Source organism: Urocampus carinirostris, chromosome 19 (assembly GCF_059441175.1).
Source record: "Urocampus carinirostris isolate Australia breed hairy pipefish chromosome 19, RoL_Ucar_1.0, whole genome shotgun sequence".
Lineage (NCBI taxonomy): Eukaryota > Metazoa > Chordata > Actinopteri > Syngnathiformes > Syngnathidae > Urocampus > Urocampus carinirostris.
In genome coordinates this window covers 10277804-10295502 of record NC_142367.1, presented here as the reverse complement: position 1 = coordinate 10295502, position 17699 = coordinate 10277804, and the positions used below count along the sequence as shown (strand labels likewise).

The window sequence follows — 17699 nt, the reverse complement described above, 5'->3', positions numbered from 1 at the left end:
TCAGGGTGGTCCATTCTTGTCCCAGGTCTCCCTTTGCGTCACCGTCCATAAAGCTTTATGTTTCACAGTTTTTTTCCTGGATTTGTTCTATTTTCTGATACAGTATATTTATCAAGATATTTAACAATTGTTATGGATAAAACACTTTAGCATTTTGAGTTTCTCTATGCACGCTATCAAATCTGATGGTTAAAAAAGGACTTATTATATTAATTTTACTTATTACTACTTATTTTTCGTAACATACGATAATTTTTCTTATCATGAAAATGGAAAAATCATCCATAGAACAAGCAAAATGATCTTATGTGACAGAAAAATCACAAACAATATACAGTAAATATATAATAAAAATTATTTAGAAAAAAATAAAAAAGGATATAAGAAATCATAATTTAATTGTTAAAGTAAGACATAATCTGTCCATTGCTACAAAAGATACGCCTGTTTTAAAGTGACAGTGTTTATTTTGTGACCACTAATTAGTTGGGGCTGGCTGATGCCAATCCTACATTTCAACAAGTTGATGCTAACGAGTCATGCTGTGGAGTCATGCTAACAGCTACCTGCTAACCAATAGATCCTAATGAGTCATGCTTACGGTTACATGCTAACCAATGGATGCTAATGAGTCATGCTAACGGCTTCATGCGAACGTGTAATGCTAACGGAAACATGCTTACGATTCAACAGCTACCTGCTAACGAGTAGATGCAAACAAGTCATGCTGACTGTTTTGTGCTAACGATTTGTGGTAACGGCTACATGCTAAAAGGTAGATGCTAACGACTACCTGTGAAAATGAATTGGCCCATTCAGATTGAATAGGCCTATTCAATTGAATGGGCCCTTTCAAAATGTTATTACAGTGTAATAACAGTGTTAATACTATGACTGTGATTTCAAAATGTCCCCTTATTGCTAATGACACCATTCTAATGACTACATGCTAACGACCTCACGCAAACACCTTCATCCTTGTGGCTACACGCTAACAACTGCCAGAGCCCAGCCCCAACTGTCACCATTGCCGCAGGAATTGTCTTGTTGCATTTTGAATTTGCTTTCGTTCCAATTTGAAGAAATTGTCTATTAATAAACGAATACAAAAACGTCTGCATGTATATTTACCGGTATTCATAAATAAGTTTGAGAAAAATCGGATTATCTTTGCTAAGGTATCAAACCTAGACTCCGATATTGTTTTTGTATCTGCCGATACAATCATTATTTCCCCTCCGCCACGTTTTTTAACCAAATGCGGCCCACCACTCAGTTTGCCCACTCCTGCTGTAGTTCATATCAGTATGTTAAATTGTATTTCATTTCTCAAGATGTCATGTCCTGCACGGTTGTCATGGCATCCAGCTAGCCCCGCCCCTTGACACCGGCTGAGACGGATTGAACTGATTGTTTGTGTTTGTGGAGTACTTAAACGCTCCTTTTGGGATTGCCCATTGCCAGACCATTGCTCAACCTTGAGGAAAACCTGTTCATGTCTGTTTGATCTGAGTAATGCCTAGTTTGTCATTTTAATTACCTTTGAACCTGTTTTGTTCTTGGCCCGTTTGTGTGTTGGACAACTTTTATTTCTCAATTAAAGTGAAAGATCAGCTACGCAAATGAGTTCCGACTTCCTGCTTCCTGGTCCGTTTCCTGACACAAGATGAATTAAACTTGTATTAAACTTATTTTAAATAATAACATTAATATTTTTAAATATTTACTTTTTGGTCAGTTATGTACAATTTTGCAATGGAAAAAGTTGGCGGTCATGGTTTTTTCAACAGACATTCATCTTTATTGACTTTGGTTAATACAATTTGTAGTTGATCCTATTTAAATAATATCAATAGTTTGTTGTGTTTATTTGATTGACATTTTGCATTTGAAGAAATAATAAACTCAAGCCGTTTTGCTTTTAAGCATAACTTTTACAATGGACATTCATCTCTTTTTAGTTTGATTATTGGGAACTAATTCATTCTTTTGTAAAATGACAACAAATATTGTATGATTCATTTTGTAAAAAATTTGTATCCATCCATCGATTATCTGCACCACTTATTCTCAGTAGGATCGCGAGGGTGCTGGAGCCCATCCCAGCTATCTTCAGGCAGTGAGCAGGGGACACCCTGACTTGGTTGCCACCCAGTTGCAGGACACACAGAGACAGACAACCCACTAGTTCACATCTAGGGACAGTTAACCTGACATGCATGTTTTTGGAATGCGGTAAGAAACCAAAGTGCTCGGAGGAAACCTACGCTGGCACAGAGAGAACATGCAAACTCCGCACAGGAAGGCTGGTTGCTGGATTTGAACGCATGACCTCAGAACTGTGCCACCGCTCAGCTGCCGTGCCGCCCGGACATTCTTCAATGACAAAAAATAATCTGAACTTGCAGAGCATGTGGGACGGAGAGATAAGAGGGCTACACTTGTAGAAAATTCAAGAAAATGTTAGGACGGCAAGGGTTGATGGCAATAATAGAAGAATATAATGATGAAACTAAGGATTGGAGACGGCACTTTGAACAAAACATTTAAACTGATGGGGAAACATAGCACTGCATTGTGTGAAGACTGTGAGAAGAAAATAAAGTGGTAGTGCGTGTTATGCAGGAAGTATGAAGTGCAGAGGGAGAAAATGAAGAAGGAATAAAGGAAACATTACTGAAAGAATTGTTGAACTTGGATAATAGCTCTCAACAAATGGTACTTGTTTTTTTTACCATTTCAGAGGAGTATGGGACATTTTAATAGAAAGAGACAAAAATCTGTGAATGATAGTAGGTAGTAATGCACCAAAGTAGACTGCTCAAAGCTTCCACGATTGTATCGATATACAGGGTTTGTACGGGTGCTTGAAATCCTTGAATATAGTTAAATTTTAATGTTGTGCTTTCAAGGATCGAAAATTGCTTTAATTTTGGGTGAAGTACTCGTGAATGCTTGAAATTGGTGCCACGTTTCTCAACATGTTTGCTTAAAAATTATGCAGACACTGCCCTCTGGTGACTTCACTTTTCCAGGTGCGTGCTACACATAAACTGGGTGCTTGGAAATGTGTAATAGTAAAAAATATCAGATACTTGAAACCACATTTTTTCAGGCTACTACTGAGTAATTATCAATCTCGATTGTGTGATGGGGGGTTTATATGTATTTTTTAATAAATAATTTGATTTGACTATATTATGAGAATTGGAAGGGGGATTACCACTTGTGAGGCCCCTTCTCAAGGATTCTTTTTTCCTCACGCTGAGGTTTTGAGTTTTTCCTTGCCCGCATGTTGGTTTAAGATCAGGCGATGGTGTTATGGTAATCCTGTGCAGTTCTTTGAGACATTTTTGTGATCAAGGGCTATACAAATAAATGTGACTTGACTTTAGGGTGAATTCTAAATCGGGGGGGGGGGGGGGGGGGGGGGGGTGTTGAATACAACATTCTTCTCAGCCTGCTACACTATGTAGACAGACACAAGTACCAATACTACAATTATTATTATTTTGAAAATAAGAATTGCATTTAAATCTATATTAATTATGAAAATGTAAGGTAAATTTTAAATCGGGAGTTTTTAATATTACATTTTTTCAGCCTACTATGCTATGTAGACACAAGTACCAATACCTATCTATCCATCCATCCATCCATCATGCACCGCTTATCCTCAGTAGGGTCGCGGGGGTGCTGGAGCCCATCCCAGCTATCTTCGGGCAGTGGGCAGGGGACAACCTCAACTGGTGGTTAGCCAGTCGCAGGGCACACAGTGACAGACAATACACTTGCTCATTCACACCTAGGGACAATTCGGACCTGCCAATTAACCTGAAATGCATGTTTTTGGATTGTGGGAGAAAACCGGAGTACCCGGATGAAACCCACGCAAGCACGGGGAGAACATGCAAACTCCACACAGGAGGTTCGATCTCACGAATTCATAACTGTGCCACACACGCGCTAACCACTGCGTCGCCGTGCTAGTACCAATATCATAATTGTAAAATATATATGTATATAAAACGTATGGATTTTAAAGCAATTCTTTGAAATGTTTTGCAACAAACTTCATGGAAAATCATTATTCATCTAATTTATATTCCCTGGTCTGTAGTCTGTACAGCCATATGAGACTTCTTGTAATTAGGGGCTATACAAACAAACATGACTTGACTTGACAAAGTGATGGATGGCAAACGCCGTTAAACTTAAAGAAGAAGAAAAGGGAGATGAAAAAAAAATCACTTTGTCCTCCAAAGTAAAATGGCAGCCCTGCCTTTTACAACAGACATTCGTTACGGATAACCAGACACTGTATATAGCATGCGGGTAATCCACGTTTCAAAATTAAATCCACTCAATCACGAAGAACCCCCAGTATGTACTTTTTTGTAAGATTAAATATTATTGTTGCCATGATAATGGGTTGGCCGAGTCAACGGATTTTAAAAAATGTTCAAACAGTTTGTGATGATCGGTAAAACAAAATGGAATGCTGAATGGATCAGACAAGCATATATTCTGGCAGTGTGAGGACACCCGGTCGTTAACTCTCGAATACAAATTTCACCTGCGTGTTTGGTTTTTATTTCAGAAGTCACAAATAAGAGAGGAAATTGTAGTTTGGTTGGTGGCATTATGTCACGTAAGTCCAGCCGAGGCCAACTAAAGCCAAAGGAACACAATTGTACCGCTTGTTCTCTGCCATAACAAATTGGCAGCCATCACGCAAATGTCCTTGTTTCCACCACAAAATGGCGGCTGTCACACAATCGTGATAGAGTTTGGTCGTCGAGGTAAGGCGACGTCATAAACTTTGTCTTTGTCTTATCAGATCGAGTAGAGACGCAGCTGTTCCTCCATGTCGCCCTCGGAGACGTCACCAAACGTCTCCGTGTTGTCCTTAAGAAGCTGAAAGATGGCGGCCAGCTGCTCTTGCTGAACCCTAAAAACAACAAAAACAGACCAAATAGGGAACTCAATCCTGGTTGCAGAAGACGCACAGGAAAGTAAATTTTTCTAAAGGACTGTGAGACATTTCAAGATTTGTAACTTTTTGTTGACATTAAAGTTTCAACTCCTTGTATCCTTTAATGTCCTTTCTGTGTTTCTATCCTTTTCAAGCGACAGTGGAAGAAAATCCATAAAACCAGTTTATTTACAGGCTGGGTCAAGTCAAGTCGAGTTATTTTTATTTGTATAGCCCTTAATCACAAGGAGTCTCAAAGGGCTGGAACAACCACAGACTATTGCAAACTACAGATTGTTATTACACAATCCCCTGATCTAAAACCAACATGAGGGCAAGGAAAACATCAAAAACCTCAACATGAGGAAAATGAAAAAAACTTGAGAGGTTAGAAAAGTCAAATCAGCTGAAATCAACAGTCATCATTTATCTCTTGGACGAGTATGTAGTTGACAATGTCTGAGTATGAATTGCCGGTAAAATGCCAGGATCCGGCGACAACTTGTTGTTTTTCATGAAAAAATCGTCAATTTCGTTAATAAGCCTAGACTTTTCCTCATATCTACTCTTAGATATCCTTGTAAAAATGAGCAGTTTGCAGACTGTTTTGTAATTGCATTGTCTTCCATTGTCGCTGGTAATCCAATATGGCTTCTGCATAAAAAGTCATGTGACCCTCGAAAGTTTCTATATTTTGAGATTCAGTGGAGAGCAAATAATTGGCTACCTGCATTCATGACCCTGCTTTGTACTCTTTAATCATCTTACCTGCCTCTCTTCATTTCTTTCTGAAAAAGTGTGATGTCAATTCATCCCAATATTCCTCACTTTTACACATTATTGTGGCCATCAGCTGTTTCTGATGGGGGGGGCAACAAGAGGCTCTGGAGCCGCATTAAGCTCTTTGGACCGACTAGTGGCTCCCTGGCCCTTTTTCAAAAATGTTTGATAATGGAAAATTATATGGTGTCTATAGGAGGACAACCATGATGATCCAAACATGATTCAGTGAATTTATATTATATATATATATATATATATATATATATATATATATATATATATATATATATATACAGGGTTGGGTAGGGTTACTTTAACTTGATTACTTTCAATTACTTTTGGATTACTCCAATACCAAATATGCTAATAAAAGACAAAGGAAACTAAATATGAATAAAATTATGACTCACAACACGTGGTAAGCTTTCTCTCCTGGCTTTGATCTCTTTGATCTCCGGCAAAACTAACATAAAATGCGACAGAAACAAAATGAAAATAAATCCAAACAGCTTGCCAACATAATTTTTGCCGTACCGTGTATTCCGTTACTCCCCAAGCCTGCACAAAATTTAGTCATTTTATTCATATTTAGTTTCTTTTGTCTTTTATTAGCATATTTGGTATTATTAATCCAAAAGTAATTGAAAGTAATCTAGTTAAAGTAACCCTACCCAACCCTGTATATATATATATATATATATATATATATATATATCACTATATATTGCCTTCCTTATGAAGCGTATATAATTCTCCTTATTTTTGTGGCTACAAAACACGTGTTTTAAGATACAATATACAGCTTTTTCAAAATTTTGGGGTTGCCAAGAAATCAAATATTTTAGTAGTTTAGTACATAAAACTAGCATTATCAGCAAGGCAGTCTTGACATTTGGGTTATTACTAGCCTCTTACTGCAGATTTCTTTATCTGGATTTTGACGGGCATTAATTGGGGTAAAATGAACGTTTCTGCCACGCAAGCCTGTTATGATTATGTGAAGGACTAATGAACGAAACTCAAGCGACTGCTGTGCCATGAGAGCCAATCAACACTTGCGAGGTGCAAGGAAAAGGCAAGTCCACAACGTGTTTCGGCGTTTCCCCGTCACGTCCTCGGGTCAAGCGTCCTGCGAGTTGGCAGGGACTCAACCTAGCATTAAGTCAGTCTGGCTCGCATGGCACGACAAGGCAGCTTAAGAGCGGAAAGCTGCGGGTGAAAAGCAGCCAACGCTTAAAAGGGAAGGTCACAGCATGTTTCAAACTCACCTCTGTTCTTCCTCAAGCTCCTCTTTGGACATCATCATCTCCATGTGGTGCGAGCGAGACTTTCCGGGAACATATTTTAAAGAATTGTTTGTGGGGAACTCTGATTTTTCTGCAAGCATGGTAGAAACAATGCAATAAACTCAGTATACATTAAAGCATTTCCAAATTGCATTGTAGCTCAGCAAACGTATTACTAATAAAAATTGTATGTGTATTTTTATTTAACACCTATTAAAGGTCAATTTATTCATAGTGAATAACATAAAAGTATTCCATTATTTCACATGTCAACTAATTGGTTGAAGTACTCCTATTAATCAAATATTGTAAATAAATTCTGATATTAGCTCCAAGAAGATTGAGAGTATAAAATTCAATGTTAACGACATATGTGAAACTTTAATCTATAGTCAAGAATTTCAGAGTTTTTAATATAAGTGGACATTAGAGTTGAAGCAACTTTGAAGGTTTAATTTGAGTCAAACATGTTTACAGCTGCTTTAACTCGAGTTCAAACAATTCTATCGCTGCTTTCATATAAAATTAAACATCTTCAAAGCTCTAACTCGAGTTGAAGCAACTTTACGGACGATCTAACTCGAGTTAAAGCAGATTTATGGCTGATCTAACTCGAGTTAAAGCAGATTTATGGCCGATCTAACTCAAGTTAAAGCAGATTTATGGCCGATCTAACTCGAGTTAAAGCAGATGTATAGCAAATCTACCCCGTGTTAAAGCAGATTTATGACCGATCTAACCCGGGTAAAAGCAACTTAATGACTGCCTTAACCCGAGTTAAAGCAGCTTTACGGTCGATCTAACTCGAGTTAAAGGAGATTTAAGGCCGATCTAAATCGAGTTAAAGCAGATTTCTGGCCGATCTAATTTGAGTAAAAGCAGATTTATGGCTGATCTAACTTGAGTAAAAGCAACTTTATGGCTGCCTTAACCCGAGTTAAAGCAGCTTTACGGCCAATCTAACTAGAGTTAAAGGAGATTTCCGGCCGATCTAAATCGAGTTAAAGCAGATTTCTGGCCGATCTCAATCGAGTTAAATCAGATTTATGGCCAATCTAACTCGAGTAAAAGCAGATTTATGGCCAATCTAACTTGAGTAAAAGCAACTTTATGGCTGCCTTAACCAGAGTTTACGTAGCTTTATGGCCCATCTCACTCGAGACAAAGCAGATTTATGGCCGATCTAACTCTAGTATAAGCAACTTAGCGGCTGCCTCAACTCAAGTCAAAGCATCTTTACCGCGGCTTTAAAATAGAGTTAAAACAACTCTATAGCATCTTTCATTTGAGTTGAACCAACTTTAAAGATTAAGCTCGAGTTGGAGCAGCTTTACAACTGCTTTATATCAAGTTAAAGCAGCTGTAAAGTTGCTTTACTAGAGTCTAAGCAAATTTACAGCTGCTTTAACTCCAGTTAAAGCATTTTTACGGCTATTTTTGCTCGAGTTAAACATCTTTGTGGCTGCCTTAGTTCAAGTTAAAATGTTGTTACATCTACTATAGCTTAAGTTAAAGCAAATTTAAGCCGCTTTAAAGTTTAAACTCTGACATTCTAACATTCGACTGCATTAGTTCATTTGTCCATGCTACAAATTATTACGGTTTTGAATGCTGTCCAATATTGTATATAATTATATTTACAATATGTAATCAGCCAATGAACTGAAATCGTGTGGCCACCCACCGTTGACTTCCGGGATCTCTGCGTCTCCGTCGGTCTGAGGGTGAGAGAAAGCGCACTTTAGGAGCTCCTGATCAGAGAGCCCGATGAAGGAGCGCCGGCCGCGCCCTGACGATGCCTCGGAGGAAGAATCGAAGCTGGCCTGCCTGGACTCGGGCGGCGGCACAGACAGGCTGGATGCCGCCGACGAGGAGGAGGAGCGCTCGGCCGGGGTGACTTCAACCGCCGGGGGCTCCGGCTCCTCGTTGATGGGACGACTTTGCGCCTCCACCTGTGAGGGGGAGTCAGACCAAAAGTTACTTCGGATGGATGCGGATGTGTCGAGCAGTACTACGCTTCGGATGATTGACAAGTGACTTAAAAAACATGTTTGTTTAGGACAGGGGTGTCCAACTCCTTTAGCCTAGGAGGCTACATGATAGGAAAACCATTCATAAGAGGGCTGGATGAGTAAATCGATGGCAAGAAAAGTCAAGTCATGTTTATTTGTATAGCCGTTGATCACAAAGAGTCTCAAAGAGCTGCATAGACCACAGATTGATGCAAACCACAGACTATTATTTGACCATCCCCTGATCTAAAACCTACATGAGGGCAAGGAAAAACTCAAAGACCTCAACATGAGGAAAATGAAGAAACCTTGAGAAGGGATTGCACATGTGGTCCGTCTTAATTGGAGGGTTGTGAGGGTTTTTGGAGGCTAGCAATAAAATTATGATTAAGGGATGTAAGATTTGATTATTCATCGTTTTTTCCTGAATATTTTTCCCTTGTAGTGTTTATCAACAAAAAAAACAAACAATTGTATTCACCTCATTTAGGGAGTTCAAAATCAAGCTTATTTGGCAAGCATAACAATACAGGTCCCATAATGTAGCTCTGGTTAGTCCACATATGATATGAGTGCATTTTTTGCTATCATTTTACAACAGCTTATTGTTGTGTTTAGAAATTTAGTAGTGCAGTAACAAGCTTGTAGGAACATGATTAATATAACTGTCATGATTACCCAAGTGGAGTCACCTGGGGTAATCATGTGGCGCGCTGGAATGTGCTTCCTGATTGGTCAATGCTCCCCTTTTAAACGCGTTACGCGGAGAACTCCTTGTCGGAGGATTCACATCTGTACCCCGTATGACGCTCCCGATTACCTGTGCCTTGTTTACCTGATTCTGCCTGCCTGCCTCCGATCCGACCTGCTTCCGTCCAAGCTACGATTGGCTACGTCGTCCGAAGTTGTCTTCACGACGTTGCTGCTGAGTTCGACGGTCATCGTGTTTCCCGCTAACCCTTACTCTTTCCCCAAATAAAAGACTTGTAACGAACGCTCTGGGGTCCCCTGCTCTGTTCTGGTAATCCTCGTGACAGAATCCTCCGACCAGAATGGACCCCGCGTTTGTACATCTGCCCCCTGACCGCTATAAAAGTCTGAATCAGCAGCGCGATACCTGTTGTGCAGTTCGGCAAGTCATTTCCGACATGGCGAAATTGGCTAAGGCACCTCCGGCCGTATGACTGCGAACGACTCCCATGCCTGCCTGTTCGACTCCCAAGCCTGCCTGTTCGACTCCCAAGCCTGCCTGTTCGACTCCCAAGCCTGCCTGTTCGACTCCCAAGCCTGCCTGTTCGACTCCCAAGCCTGCCTGTTCGACTCCCAAGCCTGCCTGTTCGACTCCCAAGCCTGGCTGTTCGACTCCCATGCCTGGCTGTTCGACTCCCATGCCTGGCTGTTCGACTCCCATGCCTGGCTGTTCGACTCCCATGCCTGCCTTGAGTCTCCCTGTACTGATTTTCTCCAGTCTTTCCTGTCCTGTCTTGTCTGTTCTGAATCTGCTCCCCCTGAGTCTGAGTCTGGACTCTTCTGAATCTGCTCCCCCTGAGTCTGGATTCTTCTGAATCTGCTCCCCCTGAGTCTGGACTCTTCTGAATCTGACCCCCCTGAGTCTGGACTCTTCTGAATCTGACCCCCCTGAGTCTGGACTCTTCTGAATCTGACCCCCCTGAGTCTGGACTCTTCTGAATCTGACCCCCCTGAGTCTGGACTCTTCTGAATCTGACCCCCCTGAGTCTGGACTCTTCTGAATCCGACCCCCCTGAGTCTGGACTCTTCTGATTCTGCCTGTCCTGTCTGATTCTGCCTGTCCTGATCTGCCTGTGTTTCCCTGTGACGTGTCTTGGGTTAAATTTATTTTTATTTTTTTTTTTCCTGGGGAACTTCTGGAGCCGTTCCTTGAGGGGGGGGTTCTGTCATGATTACCCAAGTGGAGTCACCTGGGGTAATCATGTGGCGCGCTGGAATGTGCTTCCTGATTGATCAATGCTCCCCTTTTAAACGCGTTACGCGGAGAACTCCTTGTCGGAGGATTCACATCTGTACCCCGTATGACGCTCCCGATTACCTGTGCCTTGTTTACCTGATTCTGCCTGCCTGCCTCCGATCCGACCTGCTTCCGTCCACGCTACGATTGGCTACGTCGTCCGAAGTTGTCTTCACGACGTTGCTGCTGAGTTCGACGGTCATCGTGTTTCCCGCTAACCCTTACTCTTTCCCCAAATAAAAGACTTGTAACGAACGCTCTGGGGTCCCCTGCTCTGTTCTGGTAATCCTCGTGACAATAACATTTATGTTTAGCTGATATCTCTTTCATTTTAGAGTGTATAATTTATAAACAAATTGTTTGAATTGAAATAATTATGTATTAATTATATAGGCACTTGGTAATGGTAAGCAGTGTTGGGCGTGGTACTGAAAAACGGGTTTCTTTATTTTCCTCATGTTGAAGTTTTTGAGTTTTTCCTTGCCCTCATGTAGGTTTTAGATCAGGGGATGTTGTAATAATAGTCTGTGGTTTGGAATAATCTGTGGTCTATGAGACTCCTTGTGATTAAGGGCTATACAAATAAACATGGCTTGACCTCTACTGCAATTTATTTAACTCAGGGAAACTCATGCTGACTAGAAAGTGACAAAATGAATGACATAATTGTTTGTGGCCTGTAAGACAATGTTGAGAAAAACACAAGAGAAACAAGGACTTTCGGTTTTAAATGTGTCCAATGGATGCCACCAAAGCCAGGCGCCACTCTCAAAGCACTCAGTGTAGCTGTATTTGCAGACTACAAATCATCAACCAGACGAAATTGAGGAAACCCATCCTGATGTTCCATCCAATCATTATTCTACTTGCTTCTCCTCACTAGGGGCCCATCCCAGCCATTTTTGGGCAGTGGGCACCCTCAACTGATTGCCAACCGGTCACAGGGCACAAAGAGACAGACAACTAATTCACATCAATCAAGATTCCATGAATGTTTTTGAAACGTGGGAGGAAATCGTAGTACCCAGCGGAAACCCACACAGGCACAGGCTAACTCTGCACGGGAGGGCGGTGGCTGGAATTGAACCCTGGACCTTCACATTGTGGAGTTGACACGCTAACCACTCAGTCGCCGTGTCGCAATAAGTTAAACATTTTATTTAAAAAAAATCTGAAATACTGAGTGTTCGTATGCTATTTCTTGTCCCTTATCAGTCATCTTACTTACCCCAAGTTAAGTAAGCTGTAGTGAAAATGAATAACAAAATTTGCTTTCTCTCCCCCAGCCACCCACTCCAAAACGAAGAAATATATTACAGTTGATAAACACTCGTTAACAGTTCAAGGATCCCTTTGACAATACTCGTACAAGATCTTAAATCACGGTGGAAAAACTATTTTGTTCCTAAATTTTGAGTAACACTACAATAGATTAAATTCTAGAAAAGGGAAATATTGTTGAAGAAAAAAAAAACCTAAATAATAATTTTATAATAAAATCTTACATCCCTGATTCGTGATTTCATTGTGAGGCTCAGAAAATACCCCCAACCCTCTAGCTAAGGCAGTTTTCATGACACCCCTGAAGTAGACTAAGAAACTTTCTTTGTGCCTTGACAGGACCAAGTGGAAGGTAAACAGCTTAATACCGTGACGCCATCGATCACAGCTTTAACACAACAAGCAAAATGTTAAGGGTGGAGAGGGGGACACACTTACTGACTGCACAGATTTGACCACTTCCCAGTGGTCGTGGGAGGATCCGCTGAGTTCGCACCAGTCGTCCGTCCTTTGTTTAGGGTTTCCCGGTACGTGGCCGTTCTGCTCACGGGCGTCCGGTTTGGGTCCAGGCTGCAAACTGGCGTTGCACGGTGGTCGAGAGGAGACGTTCAGCAGCGACGTCGCGACCACCAGGGCGAGCAGCGTAAAGACAACTGCTGATAATAGGAAAGTCCAATCCATGTTTGATATTTTTAATGCTCCCGCGTAGTTTCTGCAGCAGCCATAGCGACGCTTCGAGGATTATCTCCCTAAACGAGGCGCGTTACTGGATCAAGCAGGATAGTGTCCAGCTGTGACGTCACCCCATCCGGCACCGCCCCCTTGCCGTTCCGTCAGGCGCTCCGGCAACGTGCACGCCGATTTGACACTTATCGGTGTTAATCGCATCAGTGTCTAGATGTACTATCGAGGAAAAAAAAGCTTCCGTCGATAGGCGTGTAAACGCAGGGTAACTTTACAAAAAAAAAGTCAAGAAACTGTCAGAGGAAGACGCTCGGCCTCACCTCGGGGGGCTTTTTAGGGGTGACATGTTGGTGATGGTTTCTGGCTTGGTCACGGTTTTATTAAATTATAAACGTCTCATCATTGATAATAACATGGTGAGCATTGTTTCCCACGAGATTTCACGTGTCACTCCAGAATAAACATGTAATAAATCACTTGTCAGAGATAATGTTAGGATAGACATTTACAAGGCATTGCTTGTATGCTGTCCCATGTTGCAAATACATTAGAACTGTAGTGCTCCGTCCATGGTGGCAGTGATATTACGCATGCTTCATTGAACTTGACTCCATTGTCCCTTTAAACTGACTATTATTGTCCATCTCATCCGGGTTTGATTTTTTTTCATTGGGTCAATTAAGGGTCTGCTTCACTTTGTGTTAACATGCTATACTCGGTGCAATATAAACTGTTTGGCTTGTTAAAATGTAAAGTTAATATTCTAATGCTCTTCCCCCTGAGATCTGATCTGCAACCTCAGTGGAAATGTTTAAATCTAAGCTTAAAACTCACTTCTACTCTATAGCATACAAATAACCTAAACTTATTAACATGTGATTAAGGGCTATACAAATAAAAATGACTTGCTAATTAGGACAGTCACTTTCAACTGTGTTTCATCTTATTACCTTAACTCATCGAGTTATTCTGGTATTCAAGTTATTTGAAATATTCTTTTATTTATACATGTACTTTTAGATTTATTATGCTGGTAACTGTGTGGACAGCAAAGTAAGAATTTTATTGCGCAGAGAATTGTGGTTCTTTACTGTGCATAAAGCAATAAACACTTTGAACTTGAGCTCTGGAGTAGGGTCAGGGCCCAACAACAAACCTTCAAGGGGGACCCACACCAGTACTTGACAACCATTGATAAAGCCAACGCAATACATCCGAATCTTTTTTGAAAAATGCCTCAAAGAATTGGCTTTGTCAAGCAACATGAAATGTGGAGCTTGTCATTTGGAGGTATTTGCTTTTAAATGCCAATTAAAGGTCTAGAAACAATACTTGACCATCATAATGAATAATTCAAACTGACTAAGTAATTCCCTCGTTTGACACCATAAATACTCCCAGAAAAGCACCAACTTAATTAAAACAAAGACACAAGTCAAAGAACAGTTTGTTTGAACAATAACATTTATTAGCATTCGCCTGAGGAACAGATGTCAACATGGAATGCGGAGAACAAAAAGGCAGCTGATGCTTCCACCCCCCCCCCCCCCCGTTTAGTAAAAAAATACCCCAAAGAACTTAAACCTTGAGCCCCGGTGGACTCGCTGATGAACCAGATAGACATGAAAAGAGGAAAGAAAAAAGTGAAAGCTGTACAGCACACAGGCAAAATCAAAATGAAAAAAAAAATGGGGGAGGTTGAGCTGCAAAACACCTGTGAGCTTACGAACCGGCATACAGCAGCGGAGGGTTGAGCGCCCCAGAACAGTGACCGGGCACTCAGCACCGCAACACGCCACACCATCTCACCACCGCACTGCATCTTAACAGCTAACCAGCATTACTCAACTGCTACACAACTGCGCCTAGTGCACAAAAGATACAAGAAAGAGGGTTAGAATCGCAGGCAGCAATTTTAACTAGATAAGAGTTGACTGGGTGGGGGAAAAAAGCCAGACTGATTAACGTACAGGATATTCACCCATTGAGTGGGGTGTAACAAATTTGTAAGGTACAACTTCCTGCTGTGAAAGAGTATAACATCTTCCAATAAAGAAATGAAAACTTTATTGAGTACATATTCAAAATTAAAGCAATTTAAAAAGGGAAGGAACAAAATCATACATGTACTTTGTGAACGACCAACATGACGTTTCCTTTTCTTTCGGTAAAGCAAGAATAACTATTACGAAAAAGTTCCGAGTTCCAAATGACCTTTCAGTCTGCTTTCAGTGGCGTTTGTGGAGCCCACTTGAAGATGGGGAGACTAGTCCTGTTGTCCTCGGCAAAAAGAAGCCATCTTTTTGAGAAATCTGCAAGAAAATATGACAGTCAGCACATGGCAAAATACACCATCTTAACTCCCCACCCGAGGATTCATATCTCGTGAGTACATCTCATTTTTTTCCACGCACTCCCTTTAGCACTACACAGGACTCTTGCAATCGCGTGTTATTTTCAAACAAACCTTTGGGTCGAGAGGCGGGAGGGCAAATGCAGGCGGCGGGCTGAAGGCCCCCAATCCCCGTGAACGTACTTCACCGCACCGCCACACACACCAACCGACAGCCGCAATGACGACCTGCTCCTGACCAAGCAAGCCTTGCCTGGTTTACCTGCTCCCGAGCAACTGCCGCTGCCCCCCAGCAATGGGCAGGTCACACACTAACTGCTCTCACACTGCCAAAACCCATCTCCTCCTCCACTCTTTGCAAACAGGACTCAGCAGCTTGGAGGAAAGAATTCCACATTAAGTCAACCATCCAGGTGAAGCACACCCATATTTACTAAAATAAGCCCAATTAGATCCCTATTTTGCATGTTTATAAATAGTTCTGCGGACTTGTTTAGATGGTTGCCTTGTCAACTTAAGAAAAACGCAACCACAAGTATGCAGAAATTATATCATAAAGACATTCATGACACCCCAGCCATCCCACTAAATACCGTCATGTTGCATCCAGCTTGAAGCTAAGGCTCAGTTCCGTTGTCCTCCGGAGACTTGGGCTGGCTCATAGACTTTGACCTGGATCTGGACCCATGTTTGGAAACTGGGGTTCGGCTCCTGGATCGGGACTTTGAGGGAGACTTGGACTTGCTTCGTTTTGGGGTTCTGGACTTGGACTTGGAGCGGGACCGGGAGTAGGAGCGGGACCTGGAGCGAGAGTAGCGACGACGGCTTCTGGATCGACTTCTGCTCTTGGAACGGCTACGTCTGCGCCGGCGAGGGCTTGGTGAGCGCCTGCAAAAAAAAAATTTAAAATCATCAATTTCACATTTGTTTGTAGTTTCATTAGGCATGTGGAGGTAATGACGTATTCTATCAGCAACAATTCAATTATTTTTAATTGGTGATAATTATTAGTGACATAAGGCTCATATTTAAAATATAGCTGGGGGTGGTCACAAGGCCCCTCGTTAATTTATTCCAATTACGATACCAGCTGAGGATACAAATTTTTAACAGTGACCTTTTTTAAACCAGGAATGCACGTGTTACAGGAAACAAAATGGCTGCTATTTACGTGCACAAATCTCAAACCATTATCAGAAACTAATAATATAAACCCCCAATTAGACTTTCCCTTTCGTACCGTCGCTGCGGAGCTCCTCTACGGCTGTACAAGGAATCTGGGGGCCGGCCGTATCGGGCCATCTGCACGCGAAGTTCCCGCCCGTCGAGCAGCGCTCCGTCCATGTCGTCCATCGCGTCCTCGGCGTCACGCTTGTCCAGGAAGCGGACGAAGGCAAAGCCGCGGCTCTCCTTTGAGTAGCGGTCCCGCGGGATGTAGACGTCCCCCACACGGCCGTACTTCTCGAAGACTCGGCGAAGCGCCTCCGGCGAGGTGCGGTACGTCAAGTTGTCCACTTTAAGGGAGGTCATCCCCTCCACGTCTGGCGGAGGCCTACCGTAGGCCATTTTCTATGCGCGACCGACAGATAAGCTACCACGTCAGTAAAATAATATAGCCTTTTTCACTGCGTCTCAAACAACTAAAATTGATTTAATTCTGAATGTAATCTAAAAAAAAAAACATTGAACTTACAAGGACGCGTGTGCGAGTTGTGGCTTTGCAATGCGTGAAATGGCGGCACCGAAGCCTCCTTTCTGTCTCTCTTCTCTGCTCGTGGCAGCTGTTGCTGATTGGCTAATGTCCTCGCAGGCTTCGGCACCCTCAATTATTCACTACTGCCCCTGCTGACTGGGATGTTACATGACTCTAACTTATTTTTATATAGTAATTCATTCGTATTGCGTTGCTAGATTTAGCTAAATTTCCAGCATTTTTTTCCTGAATATTTTTTCTACTTTTGGAATTTTAAATGACGACTTTAAAAATATTGGAAAGTGTGTTTTGGGTGCTCTGAGGCGAGTGGTGAGCAACAAGAGTATGAGTATGGATTTTAAGAGGGGACTGTATGAGAGTGTGATTTTGCCGACTGTGTTGTATGGTGCAGAGACTTGGAGCCTGAACGCAGATTTAAGAAGGAAATTAAATGTTTTTGAGATGAAGTGTTTGAGGAGTATGTTAGGAGTGACAAACTTGGATTGAGAAATGAAATTGTGAGAGACAGAACTGGAGTAGTCGTGGAACTGAGCAAGTGTGTTGATAAGAGAGTACTCCGTTGGTTTGGACACATGGAGAGGATGGATGAGGAGCGAATATTGAAGAGGATCTACAGAGCAGAAG

At 41.8% G+C, this 17699-nt stretch overlaps 2 protein-coding genes across 5 annotated transcripts; both read right to left on the bottom strand.

Moving 5' to 3' along the window:
* Positions 1 to 4564: 4564 nt before the first annotated feature.
* mxra7 (matrix-remodelling associated 7) lies at positions 4565 to 13178 on the bottom strand. The gene is made up of 4 exons (XM_088323642.1): positions 12763 to 13178; positions 8729 to 8996; positions 7027 to 7135; positions 4565 to 4951 (listed from the first exon to the last, which is right to left on the bottom strand). Exons 1-4 carry the CDS (start codon positions 13003 to 13005, stop codon positions 4837 to 4839), a joined length of 735 nt encoding a protein of 244 aa, XP_088179768.1. The 5' UTR covers positions 13006 to 13178; the 3' UTR covers positions 4565 to 4836.
* Positions 13179 to 14837: 1659 nt separating this feature from the next.
* srsf2a (serine and arginine rich splicing factor 2a) lies at positions 14838 to 17220 on the bottom strand. 4 transcript variants are annotated; one of them, XM_088324363.1, is made up of 3 exons: positions 16602 to 17146; positions 15955 to 16249; positions 14838 to 15736 (listed from the first exon to the last, which is right to left on the bottom strand). In XM_088324363.1, the coding sequence occupies exons 1-2, from the start codon at positions 16925 to 16927 to the stop codon at positions 15979 to 15981; spliced, it is 597 nt and encodes a 198-aa protein (XP_088180489.1). In that variant the 5' UTR covers positions 16928 to 17146; the 3' UTR covers positions 14838 to 15736; positions 15955 to 15978. The 4 variants fall into 4 exon arrangements, with proteins under 4 accessions (XP_088180489.1, XP_088180491.1, XP_088180490.1 ...); XM_088324365.1 differs by having other exon boundaries at positions 14838 to 15320; positions 16602 to 17145; XM_088324364.1 differs by lacking the exon at positions 14838 to 15736 and having other exon boundaries at positions 15763 to 16249; positions 16602 to 16930; positions 17055 to 17220.
* Positions 17221 to 17699: the final 479 nt, after the last annotated feature.

Coding starts and splice junctions, on each gene's coding strand:
- srsf2a (XM_088324364.1), bottom strand. CDS start 16,927: ATGGCCTACGGTAGGCCTCCGCCAGACGTGGAGGGGATGACCTCCCTT. Junction 16,250..16,601: donor AGAGGAGCTCCGCAGCGACG/GTACGAAAGGGA, acceptor TTTTTTTTGCAG/GCGCTCACCAAGCCCTCGCC.
- mxra7 (XM_088323642.1), bottom strand. CDS start 13,005: ATGGATTGGACTTTCCTATTATCAGCAGTTGTCTTTACGCTGCTCGCC. Junction 8,997..12,762: donor TGGTCAAATCTGTGCAGTCA/GTAAGTGTGTCC, acceptor TCCCCCTCACAG/GTGGAGGCGCAAAGTCGTCC. Junction 4,952..7,026: donor GAGCTTGAGGAAGAACAGAG/GTGAGTTTGAAA, acceptor TGTTGTTTTTAG/GGTTCAGCAAGAGCAGCTGG.